This window comes from Falco rusticolus, chromosome 7 (genome assembly GCF_015220075.1).
Source record: "Falco rusticolus isolate bFalRus1 chromosome 7, bFalRus1.pri, whole genome shotgun sequence".
NCBI classification, from domain to species: domain Eukaryota; kingdom Metazoa; phylum Chordata; class Aves; order Falconiformes; family Falconidae; genus Falco; species Falco rusticolus.
Window position 1 is genome coordinate 12,655,601 of NC_051193.1, and position 12,890 is coordinate 12,668,490.

The window sequence follows — 12,890 nt, forward strand, 5'->3', positions numbered from 1 at the left end:
CTGGTACTCCCATATTCTAGTGTAACGCAGCTCCCTAGAGTACAGTTGCAAGTGGTTTTCTTACTATAGTGTGACCGACTCAGCCCAAAAGGGTTTTTTCCTCTGTTCCCCCTGTGTGACTGATGTGCAGGAAGAGGAATACGATGTGTTTCACATGGGAAGTTTTCTAGCATCTTCCTGAACTTGTCAGAGCTTCTTCCTCTGCTTTCCAAATCTGCAATACTTGCCCTGCAAGCTGGCAATGTCTGTGGTTAGACTGAAAAGGGATGGCTAAGTGGTCCAGCAGATTCACAGAGCTACGTACCATTCTTGGCCCAGCTATTCAGCAGCGTCTTCACTACAGAATATAATAACTTCACCATCAATATGAAGCTAGCCAGCTCCTGGTCCAGAATGCAGCTCTGGCATTTAACATCGTCACTGAAAGGCTTGCCGGTGTGAATCAGCCTGACAGCTGGTGGGACGGGGTGTCTTGATAACCAGTGCACAAGGATCTGTCCGGCTGGTTAGCACTCTGAAGGACTGTGAGGCATCACCTCCTATGGGATCTGTAGAATCCAGCCTTTATTGCCTGCTGACAGACGTAAGCACCAAACTCCCTTTTGTTATTGAACAAAGTGAAAACAGTGAGATATTCAAAATCTTGTGGTCATGGGAGAATAAGGAATGCGTGCTCAGCTGTAGGATGATGCTCAGCAAATTGTGACCATCACAGAAAATTCCAATTACACCATCATTATATATACAATTAATGTGAAAGCCAAGGCAGGCAAACATATGCTTTGGGTTTTATCTTCTGCACAAGCCTCTAATCTTCCCTCAGGAAATTACCATGTAGTTTATCAGTACCTTGGCATTAATGTTTAAAGCCTCAAGACTTCAACCAAAAAGAACTGGCCATTTACTGTTTTTCTTTCTTATAAATGTAGTTGTTGTTACCTCATTAACTATTTAGCATCCTGGCTTGTTATCACAATGAGCTTAGCTTGGCAGAACCTCAGGGTTGTAACCCCTGAAGGAAAATGTCATTTCTCTCTGTATCTGATGGATTTTGGTTAGCAGAGATTTAAAAGCAGCAATAGCAGACCCTTAATAAGATAGGTTTGGCAAGAAGATACAAAATAACTATTAAGCTGGTTTACATCTGTTTCCTTTTTCATTCATTTTGCTTTAACTAATTGCATACTTAACAATAATCTACTATCACAGTAACTTGGATTATTTTGTTTCTGGGTTTAGCTTCCACGTCACTGTCACCGAGTTTCATTACTGCTACCTCAGTAGAAAATAATGAGCATCTTTTTACTTATATACGCAGACTCCTGCAGTCAAAGTGATTAGCAGCACGTCTCCTTAAACACCCCTGTCAGACAAAGGTATGAAGAATGACTAGGGTAGCTGCATTCAGTTCCGTGTTGCCAGACAGTTCGTATGTGTAGAGTCTGGTAATTATATATAAAACAGTATGAGATTTTGGAAGACTGGGGGCAAATCTGTGAAAAGCTTTATATACTTCAGAAAAAAAGCCTATCTTTTGAGTAAGCACATTTCCCCTAAAGTACCTCATATATAACAGCAGATGTTGCACAGCAGGTTCAGCAAAATAAGGGGAAAACAGTCATTTTTTTCATAGGATGGTAAATAATTTTCTTTTTTTTTCTGGCAATGCGAGTCAAAAAGAAGATAAACATCTCTTCTTTTTAGAGAAATGTGAGATTTTGCTTCTACTGGTCATTTTTCAATGTTCAGGTGTAGAGGGCTGACTCGTGGGCCATGAGTTGGGGTAGGGTTGGCATTTTGCCACGCAGCAGTGCACTTGCCCACCTATGGCAGCATAAGGGACTCTCAGAGAGACCCTCTCAGTCATCCTGGCTGGCCAACAGCTGTGGCAGTGCATGTCATCTATAGACAAGAAGGGGTCTGAAAATAAGAATATTAAGTGCTTCCTCAAAAGGCAGGGCTGACCTGAGCACAGCCCCCCTGTACTCAGCACTGTATTTGTTTGCAACCCTGCAGGTGCCGAGTGTGTCGATTGTATTAGAAGTGGATAAATGCAACCTGATAAGGACAACTGTGATGTTCTGCATGTCGGTAGGAACAACCAATTGCAAAGAAATGGGGCAAAGAGCCAACAGAGTTGAGCCACTGTTGGCTGAAAAGGTATGGGGGTTAGACGGGACTGCAGGCTCAATGGGAGCCAGCAGTGTCATGCAGCTCTTAGTAAAAAAAAAAAAAAAAAAAAAAAAAAAAAAATAATTAAAAAATGCAAACATCCTACTGGGATAAATCAGTGAAAGTGCAGTCTATAAGCTGTGAGATCATCCTACTATTCTACTCGGCATGAGTAAGGCCACAGCTGGGTACCATATCCAGCCTGGGGCTGGCTAGGCACTTGAGGGTCTGACTGAGTATGAAAGAACAGGAATAACTCAGAAACAGAAGTTACAAAGAAAAGTTGCAGGAACTGCATTAATCTGAAGAAATGGCTGAATAGAGGTAATGATAAATATGTAAATAGCTGCTGTGAATAGGAAAGGAGACTGTTCTTTAATGTTGATTGTAGGAAAGGTAGTGGTGGACTTAAATCATAGAAACACATAGCTTGGAAATTAAGAAAAAAATTTGCCAATGGGAAGAATGGAGACATGGTAGAATAGAAGTGAAGCCCAAGGTTGCTTCATTAGAAGTATTTAACAACAGGCTAAAACCTGTTACTTAGGCATGGCATGGGTTTGCCTCTAAGCAGGACTGGGAGACCTCCTAAAAGGTCGCTTGATTCTATTGTTTATGCTTCTGTGCTTGGATGTAATTGTATTGCTTTTTTTGACATTAGGGACCAAGTGTAGAAAACTTTTCTAGGAAACTTCCCCTAGACTATGAACAGCAGGGTTTGATCTTTCAGAAACCACAATGACTAAAAGGCAATGTGTGGGAATTTCATTTGCCAGCAAAATGACTGAGACAGCGCAGGGGATGCTCTCAGCTCAGCACCCCTATCCTTCTCTCAGAATTTGTCCTTGAGCTAAAAGGTGCAATATTTGGTTTTAAGTAATGGCAACAGTCATAGGGAGTTGGTGAAGAACAAATCCAGAATGTGTAATTTCTGCTGCCTCCTATTGCTCTTCTCATAGAAAGGAGCCTCTTTGCTCATCTGCTTCTACCCTAAACAGTTGCCTTTTCCGTTGGTCCCCCCTGCCCAATCCAGTCAGCCAAGTGCTGCATACAGAGCATACTTGGGTTTACCGCAGCAGAAGGGTAGCTTCACCTCTTCCCTCCAGATTCATTTTGCCAGGCTGTCTGTTCGCTCCAAGTTTTCCCCTATTTGCTGCCAGAACATCAGAGTGGAGAATTCAAAATGAGTATCACAAAAATGACGAGCGGGGTCAGGACAGGCAGCAGTTCTTCACGTGTTGCTGTTGTTGCCACAGGAAGCAAGAGTGTCACCAGCATTTAGTAACAGGTAAAGTAACCCCCAGCAGCACTGCCAGAGAAGAGTTGCACTGTTCAGTTCACTGCTTCCTTATGCATGGATGAAAGCATGTTACCAGAACAACAGGTTTTAGCCCGGTTTTCTAGGGAGAATACGGGAGATAATGGCTTAAAGAGAAGGAAGGGAGGAGTAGGTGATGCATGAGAGCTGGGCTATCTGATTTCCAGCCTCAAGTGCATGCTGCAGATGAAAACACGTAACCTGCTTTTCGGATTTACTTCTCTTTCAGTGAGTCCAGGGATGGTCTCAGACAAATGGCATTATTTTTTTGTTTGGATAATTTCAGAAAACCAAGTTTGAGTGATGTTGAGAACAGAAAATTGATACACCTCTCATAAGAAATAAAAAAAAAAAAAACTCTTGGCTTTTCTGTGCTTGTACTTTTAAAAAATGGAATTCAAGCTCCTTGTAATAGCTTTACTCCAGCTGGAGAATGTGGTTCAGTTTGGATGTGAAGATTGTCTTCATTTGACAGACAGTTGGAAGGGAACCCATGCTTCAATAAAAGCATTGCTGATTTCTGACAGACAGTTACATGCATAAGCCTAAATGTAGTTTTCTATTTTAATTACATGACCAGTACTCATGAATGGGAGCCCGAGCTTTATCTCCACTGACCTTGAAAATCCCCTGCAGGTTTATGATGAAATGAAGCATATGTTTTCTTGTGATTTCTGGAAAATCAGAAAAATACCACTTGTTCTAGTTTTGATTTTTTTTTCAGAAAACAATGTGATACAGCGTCAGAGCTTCCATGTTATTGCAGGAGAATTTGGAAGTTCTCCACTTAATTCCTGTGACATACATGGGATTTGGCAGTTGTATGCAGACACTCAGATCAGGATTTCATACATGACAGCCTCTCCCCGAATGTCTGCATGACTGTAAACCACATGAACAGTAATTCTGGCTCTTGCTGAGAAATCAGATCATCTTAATAGATGAATTATTGTAATGAATGAAATTTATGTCTACACCTCGATCACATTAATGACTTGGTAATAGTGTAGACATATACAAACTAGCTTTTAATTGACAGCTTGATTTTTGGTCTAGCCACAGCAACATGGAGCTCTGGCTCTGTCCAGATTTTGTCTGGTAGCAATGCCTTAGTGCTTTCTCCAGTTTCAAACCTGAACAAAGGTTTATAGAGGTCCTAAAGAGTCTTTGCAGTGCGCTTGTTACACCCACGCTGAATGCATGGATGGGAGTGGAGTGTGGATCAGCTACTCTCTGAAGGTCACCACTGCTGCTGGGAGCTCAGCTGGAAGCCAGGGCTCCTAGTGAGCATCCAGGATGTATCAGCAGAATAAATAAAAAATTTTGCCAAAGGATAGGATGGAATGATGGTGGACAAAGACATGCATGCAAAGAGAAATACATCTACGTGAATATGCTCAGCGGGAACTAATTTGCCTTTCACGCCAAATAGTAGGTGATTGCAAGGTAGATAGATAAAGTGGTTTTGATGTGGTTTTCTACAATCAGTATTCCTCACCCTCACCCCCCACCCCTACCCCCCATGGGTTTTCTATTGGTTTTCTCTGTTTTTTCTCTCTCTCATGCACTGTCTTCATATCCATGTCTTACTATTTTTCACACTTCTTTTCCCTAAGGCTTTCAGTATGCTTCATCCTAGCTCTTCCCAATATAGCTGAGCAGATTTACAACTCCTTTCATTTCCCATGACACTGCTTACATTCACAGAACAAAAAATCAGCCTTTTCTTGCCAGGTTATGCAGCCATCCTCCTGCCACTCCTGAATGACTCTAGACTGCTATTCCCCTGAGGACTAAACTAGATTGGGATTTATTAAACCCTTAGCTCCCCCGTGTTTGAATGATATATGGCCTCAGGCAGTAGGCACTAAGGTGAATGCACACTGCTTCTTTGTAAAGACACAGTAAACCCTGCTACAGAGTGCACTGCCCCAGGCATTCCCAAACTATCTTGTCCTGTGTCAGCAAGATGCCTTAAGAACTCTCTATAGAGCTTTCATGGCCTCATTCTCCCGCTGCTCCCACCCCGTGCATTTCAATACAGTAAGGAAAGGATTTCATCCTTAATTGAAATTCCTTTCATCAACCCAGATATAGCCTGAACAAAGATACTGACATGAAAAAGCAGTCAAGAAGATATCTTTAAAATGTCAATTTGCCAGTGACAGGCATAAAATGCAGTCATTGCAAATCAAGACTCTAAACCCTCATTGTATATCACATAGCTGCCACTTCCCACCACCACCGCCACTATCCCTCCCCTAAGTTTTGATGTTTGTACATCTTTGTTTTCCTTTCCACATTCTTCTCATACTGTATTCACAGCAAATCTGAGGATAGCTGGGTCTTGATTAAACTCCTGCAAACCTTAGAGAAAGCTTTTTTAAACCCTGAATAGTGTCATTTATCTTAGACTCATGCATCTGAAAAAATCGATCGTTCAAGCTCTGTGGGTTTTCTCTACTATTTTCCCTTTTTTTATTCATTCCAGCAAACTAATTGAGGCACTTTTGTCCATAGAGACCTGTAAGTTTAATACTACATGGGTTTACATGGCAGGAAATTGCTACGATCTTGCTCGGCTGCAGGAAGAGAAATAAGAAATGAAAGTTCTTTCCACCGGTACAATGCAGGGAAGGATACACCCAACAGAAAAAACATAAGTATGGGCCATCTACCGAAGGCTATATTTAGCTTGCTTACCCTGGGTGACTAATTTAAGTGTTACATCTACAAGTCTTGACTATACGGAGACCATGGCCTGGCACTCTGGCAGCTTGTGTGATCGGAACCATCCACGACCCTTCTCAAGCAAGAGGACCAGCTTAAGCTATCTGCAAAGGAGGCTGCTGTGCTGGACTGCCAAGGGTGGGTGGCGAGCCCTGGCCCCGGTGCCTGCTTTGTTTATGGCAGCATCTAGGAAAGGAACACAGTGTGCTGCTGCCAACTGGGAAGCTGGTCTCCGTGGGGCGGAGGACCTGTCATGTCCCAGGAGTAGCAGGTACTGCCCTGACTCTCCCTTCCTCCTGGCAGCAGAAGGAGCAGCAAGGCCAGCCCTCAGGGGCTCGGTGCCTGGCTCTCCTTGTTCCATCCCTTCCTTCCACTCTATGCTCCCTCTGCAGCAGTGGTTTAGCATTGGCCTGGCATGGGTTTGCTGGGGGCAGCAACAGTTAATTTTACATACCTATCTGAGAAAGCTGAAACTGGCTCTATGTTTCTAAAGAGTTGTTCACTTTAAAAACTTAAATTTATTGATACCTTTTTATTACTCCTTATTAGTGCCTAGAGTTTTAGCTGTGAAGCTAAGAAGAAACACATCAAACGCTAAAATGTACAACTAAGGACAAGCAAATGGAAGAATACATGGAAACAATGAGTCACTTCTGATCAAAGTGCATAATGTAGGTATCCCTTTCAAATTCAGATTCCCTGCCAGCTTTGGCCGCATCACAGATTCTTTCTTGAGGTCCCTCTAACACATCCCCATCATACGATTCCTCTTTTATTAACTCCACTGGCTAATGCTGGGCTGGTAGCATATCCCATATAGCCTTCTTGACTTCATTGACAAGGTTTTCACTGTGCGTCTTCATACAACCTTTCATCTTCTCACTAGCACCAGAGTGATGTATGCCTCCAGTGAGTTCTTGGTGCCACCATCTGTTGTCTGTCCATTGTCTTTTCCAGACACACCACTTCCCACTACATCTGCTTCTCTTGTGTTTGGGAGGGTCCTCTTTCATCCCCAGAGGAAATTAATTTTTCCCTTTCAAATCCTTCCTTCAAGCACACCTTTGCCCAGAAACTGCAAAAAAACTTGATGACTTGGACTTGGCTGATGAGAACACACCCAATTAACCTGATTAATATAGTGCTTCATTATTTTCCCTGCACCTCGGTTTGGTAGACTGGTATGATCTCTTGCCTTGTGCTTCAGTTGATAAGAGACATTGCCTTTCAACGTCCATACTGCTTTAACATTCTAGAACAGGCCTGGGATACACAGATACTAACTTACATGAGCGGTAAGCATAATACTTGCAGTCTTTGTGCACTATTTGTTCAGGAAATAAGCACAAATGCATTGAGGAACTTCCTAGTCTGAATTTGGCATTTGTAACCAGTCCTGCAATCAGATGATGGCTGCATGTGCGCAGCTACTAGATGTGGACTGTTTATCCAGCTGTAACAGTCACAGTTGGCAAGCAGCAGCAGGAAGTCAGGCATGGTTAATATTTAAGATACATAATCTTCACAGGGCTGCTGCCAGGTGTCATCTTTGGCTTCAGTCTCACTGTCTTCTTGCCCGTGCTTTTGTCTACCTAGTGTTCAGGAAAAGGAAGCGGAGTGCAAAGTGCTCTACCCTTGTAACAGGCATGGTGAGATGGCAGGACATGGTGGAAATAATCAAGACAGCCAACTACTGTGTGCTCTATTTATTGTATTTACCTTTTTGGTAGTTATTTGAAGATTTTCCCTGCTCACCTGAGGCACCTTTCTAGGTCCATCAACAGTTAACTAAAGGCTGATAGTAACAAGTCTCTTAGATAACATGTTTTCCTGGGGGTTACTTCCCATCTCTTAGCGGGCTTGACAACTTGTTTATTATTAAATGCTTGCATATTTTACCCTTGTAGGCCATATATTAACATTTAGTGAAGAAGCAGGGTATGACACTGAGTCTCAGTGTCACGTTAGTTACAAGGCACAGCAGTAGGGACATGTTTATTTACAGATCATTAAAAACATGAGTTCTGTGGTAACAGAATGAGCAAAAATACTTGTTTTTCTTGAGCTTTTTCACAGTATTTGGTCAAGTGAAAACTATGCAGATGCCTGCTGGCTGCGAAATGAAAAGGCAAAGAAAGAGCAGAGGGAAGTATGGAGTTGGAAGAGAGGAGATTTGAGACAAGAGGGACTGGTGGACTGAAGCAGTAGAATTGAGGGGAACCCACAGAGGAAAGATCCAAAACAGCCATTCTTCAAGTCAATTTCAGATGCTGAGCATGAGAAATACCGGCACACTCGCTATCTGTTGTCTTTCCAAGACCACCATAGCCGAATACCTGCACATAATGATGCCAGAAGATTTGCACATCCTGGAAACATCCTCATCCCAGGGAACCTGTGAGATCTTCAGTAAAAGAGGTGGCTGAAGGAAGGAGGGAGCAAGCTATGAGGTACCAAAGCTAGCTATGGTGGTGGAAGTAGCCAGCATGGTTGTTTGGCAGGCTACTGTAGTTAGGACAGCCCTGAGACTTGTCTAAAACATTAGGAAGAACAAACCAAGCTCTGGGCAGTGCCAGGGACAGGGTGCATGTGAGAGGCATGAAGCTGGCTGTGCCCAGATTTCCACAGCCACCCCTTCAGCCCAGCAAGCTGCAACACCCCTCACCCCGGCCCCTACTCCCCACCCCAGGACTACTATGGATCCTGAAAGGTTAGAGATGTTGCTGCCACTTATGCAGCACACAAATGGAGGGATAAAAATTCTCTGAATTTTCACTCTCTTAAGCACTTGTGCATTACATGTCTCTTTTGACAACTTGAGATACAGGACACATACCAAATGAGTGTCAGTTGTATGTCCTGATTGCTTTACTTTCTTGAGCTACAAACTCAAGGACACTGTGTTTTCAGCTTGCCACCATGGCAGTGGTATTCAGGAACTCCTCTTTCTTACTTCTCTGTCCTTCTCATCTAGCACAATTTCCATTTCAGTCACTCTCTCTTGCTCCTTTCTTTGTCCCGTTCTCCAAGCCTTAGCAAATGTTATCTTTCTTGAGGAGGCACCCACTGTGCAGGAACTATTTTATTGTATGAGAGATGGACTGAGATTAATGTCAGCTACAGAGAGCATATGATGAGAACAATGAGAAACTCTAGCAACTAATAAGGTTTGTACAGCCCAGTTCACTCAAGGAGCAAATTTCATGACACTTCCCCTTGGATTCAAAGAGGAGACTTTAATCTCACTACTATAAACATGACCTAAGGAAGGAGCAGGGTGGAGCATGGGAAATATTGTCCTTTAAATTGTCCATTCTTTGGAGTAGCAATCTACTCATGATATAACAGCCTCTGCTGTCTGGCTCCAGGCGAGTCATACAGCCTTTGAAAGGGTTCTGAGAAATGTTAGTTTCAGTTGGTGCTAAATGACCAAATTCCAGCTCTTATCTTTGTTTCAGTATGTGTGCAGTGAGAGGAACGCGTAGCGGCAGCACCAGACAGGCTTTTCTCACATCTCATCAGCCAAATCGCTTCTCAGGGTTGTATCAGTCTTCCCACAGAATATCAGTGTAACAGCATAGGTGGAGCTTAAGGTTGTTAGTGATCCCCAAGGAATTTCAAAGGGTTCTTCATTTAACCATTCTGTATTTTGTTTATCCAGATTTTTCTGTCATGTTCTATGGAGTAGGAGTCCTTTCCATCATTTCATCTGACATCCGAACAGCCTGTATGCGGGGCATATTGGTTGTCTCTGCCACCTGAAGGAACCCGGCATCCATAGGTGGGACATGCTTCGTTGCCCTGCCTGATCCCCTGCCACCCTGATAGCGGGACATGCCTGGGACACAGGTAATAAATGGGGTATGCAGAAAGAGCCACATTTTCAAGGTGGTGGGAGATACACAGCCTTAATTTTCTCCCTTAACAGTTAGCGTGGACACAAATATTGCTGGTAGAATTTAGCATTTCTAAAATTCCCACTGTTAGCAAAACTAAAGATGTACGCGGATGGGGTCTGGTCTTACTTTTGACATTGCAAAGACAAAGGAGTATCACACATGACTGACTCTTTTGTACACAGGTTTTGAACTAACTTCCTTAGAGCTGGCAAATGTTAGGACTGAAAGAGTTGGTCTCAGTCTTGTCACTAACGAAATGACTTCAGCTCAATGTTCTTGAGAGTTTTTTTACTCATAGGTAGCAAGCTGGGTAATGGACACACATTAGAAGAGCACCAGAAAGGAGTGAACATCCATGCCATGCCTGAAGTCGGGGCACTGGCTGGATGTACATGAACTGCATGACAAGCACAGCTGCACAGGTATAATTTTCCTTGTTTTCATTTGGGCTATGTTACAGTGAGGTTTTTTTCAGCAAGCAGGCAGGGCTGGTTAACTTAAGGGTATAGTTACAACTCGTGTTAGTAACAAGGTTACCTCCAGTTGTCTTTTGCCCACAGTCTTGCTTTCTGCTCTCTGGGTTGATGAATGTGTCGCAAGGCACCGTACCACAGCCTCTGATTCATGGGTTCTGCCACACGCCTTAAATGATTTGCTGATTTATTCAATGAATTATTTTGGGTATTTTGGTTATTAGCCTGATTTTCTGAGGAAATGAGGCTTCTGCATTCGCACCGTTTTCTCTTTAAGTTTTCTGTGGTAAACTGACCCGTTTCAGCCACGGCTTGGAGGTACAGGGGTCTCTACTGCCTTCGAGCCAGGGACCCGCCGCATGCTCGGCACCTGGCGAGCGGCGCGCTGGAAGCTGCCGGCCGAGGAGCAGCCCTCGGCACTCCTGGCGATGCCATCGGCCGCCCTCTGTGCGCAAGGCCCAAGGCCAGCGGGCGCCCCCCAACCCGGCTGCCCGAGGCGCGGCCTGCCGGCCTGGCGTGACCGGGACAGCCGCCCCTGACCGGCGCCCCGGGCCCGCCGCGCCGGGAGGGCCGAGCCCACAGCCCTCCCCTCAGGGCGACCGGGCGCGCCGCAGCTCGCGGCTCGGCAGCAGCGCGGGGGGAGCCCCGCGGCCGCGGCAGGTCGGAGGGGGCCGCCCCAGCCCGCCCCTCAGCCGCGGCCCCCGGCCCCGCCGCGCATGCGCGGGAGGTGGGCGGCTGCGGCGGGGGAGGGGGCGCGAGCGCGCCTGCCGCACGTGACCGCGGCAGCGGCGGGGGGCTCCCTTAAAGGGCCAGCGGCGCGCTCCTCGCGCGGGAGGCCGCGTCCCGGCTGGGCTCGGCGGGGCCGCCGCTCCCCGCCCCGCCCCGCCCCGCCCCGCCCCGCCCCACCCCTCCCGCGCACCTGCTGGGCGCCCCGCGCGGGGCCTAGGGGGCACCCGCGAGCCGCGGCGGGCGCTGTGGGCAGTGCCGGGCCCCCGCCTCGCCCCGCCGGCACCTGCGGCGGGCGGCCCCGCTCCGCGCCCGTAACCCGGAAGCGGTGCGGCTGCGCCGGGGGGAGAGCGCCGGGACATGGCCGCTGCCTGCTCCTGCCTGCGCGCCGCAGCCGGCATGGCCCTGCCCGCCGCCACGCGCGGCTGAGCCTCGACCTTGCCTTCCCCTTCCCTCCCTTCCCCCTCCTCCGCGGGGCGCCGCCGGGAGCCTGTCGCTGCTTGCGGGGGCCGGGGCGGCGGGGCCGGGGGCGGCGCGGCGGGGAAGGGCCCTCGCCGGCGCGGTGCGCGCTCCCTGCGGGGGCGGCTCGGCGGGGGGCGGCCGCCTCCCTGTGCGGCGCCGGGCCGTGGGGCTGGGGGGCGGTTTGTCGATGTGTGACTTGTTCCCGCTGGGGGGTCTCGGCTGGTGCTTCGGGTAGCTGCCGGTACCGTAGCGTTAGTTGGGGGGGGTTTAAAGGCTGGTTGTACTCCGTTTACGTTTCTGGGCTTGTGGGTTTTCTTGGCTTTTTTTTTTGTTGTTCTTGTTTGTTTTTAATTTAATTTGATTTTTTCCAAGCGCGTTTGCAGGCTTAGGAGAGCTGCACCGTTCTTGCTGAGCTGCGGTTCCTCCAAGGTTGTCGCCGTTGCGTGCTGGGAGGGCAGCTGGCAGCCTTGCGGGAAGGGGTTGCCTTGGAGCAGGGCTGCGGGCTGCTTGGCTCTGTGACTTCTTTCCAAGCGTAGGTCAGTTTTTCTCCAGTGTCTCTGATGCCAGAACAAGGCCCCAGAATGAACGGTTTCTCTCTGGGCGAGCTGTGCTGGCTGTTCTGCTGCCCGCCTTGCCCCAGCCGCATCGCCGCCAAGCTGGCCTTCCTGCCCCCCGAGCCCACCTACACGGTGCTGCAGCCTGAGCAGCAGCAGGAGGCGGGGGCGGCGGCCGGGGCAGGGACCCCCACGGGATCGGGCACCTGCAGCCTGCACCTGAGCGAGCGGGCGGACTGGCAGTATTCGCAGCGGGAACTGGATGCCGTGGAAGTGTTCTTCTCCCGCACTGCTCGAGATAACAGGCTGGGCTGCATGTTCGTACGTTGTGCCCCCACTGGCCGGTACACGCTGCTCTTCTCGCATGGTAATGCCGTGGACCTGGGCCAGATGTGCAGCTTCTACATTGGCCTTGGCTCCCGCATCAACTGCAACGTCTTCTCTTATGACTACTCTGGCTACGGGGTGAGCACCGGCAAGCCCTCCGAGAAAAACCTGTACGCAGACATTGATGCAGCCTGGCAGGCCCTCAGGACAAGGTAAATGGGTATTGGGG

At 47.5% G+C, this 12,890-nt stretch overlaps 1 protein-coding gene across 1 annotated transcript in view; it reads left to right on the forward strand.

The window, feature by feature from the left end:
• Nucleotides 1–11,542: 11,542 nt before the first annotated feature.
• ABHD17C (abhydrolase domain containing 17C, depalmitoylase) overlaps nt 11,543–12,890 on the forward strand; it is a 30,577-nt gene continuing 29,229 nt past the window's right edge. Inside the window, exon 1 of the mRNA XM_037395180.1 lies at nt 11,543–12,873. Within this exon, the coding sequence (XP_037251077.1) occupies nt 12,341–12,873 (533 nt within the window). The 5' untranslated portion in view covers nt 11,543–12,340. The remainder of the gene's footprint in view (nt 12,874–12,890) is intronic.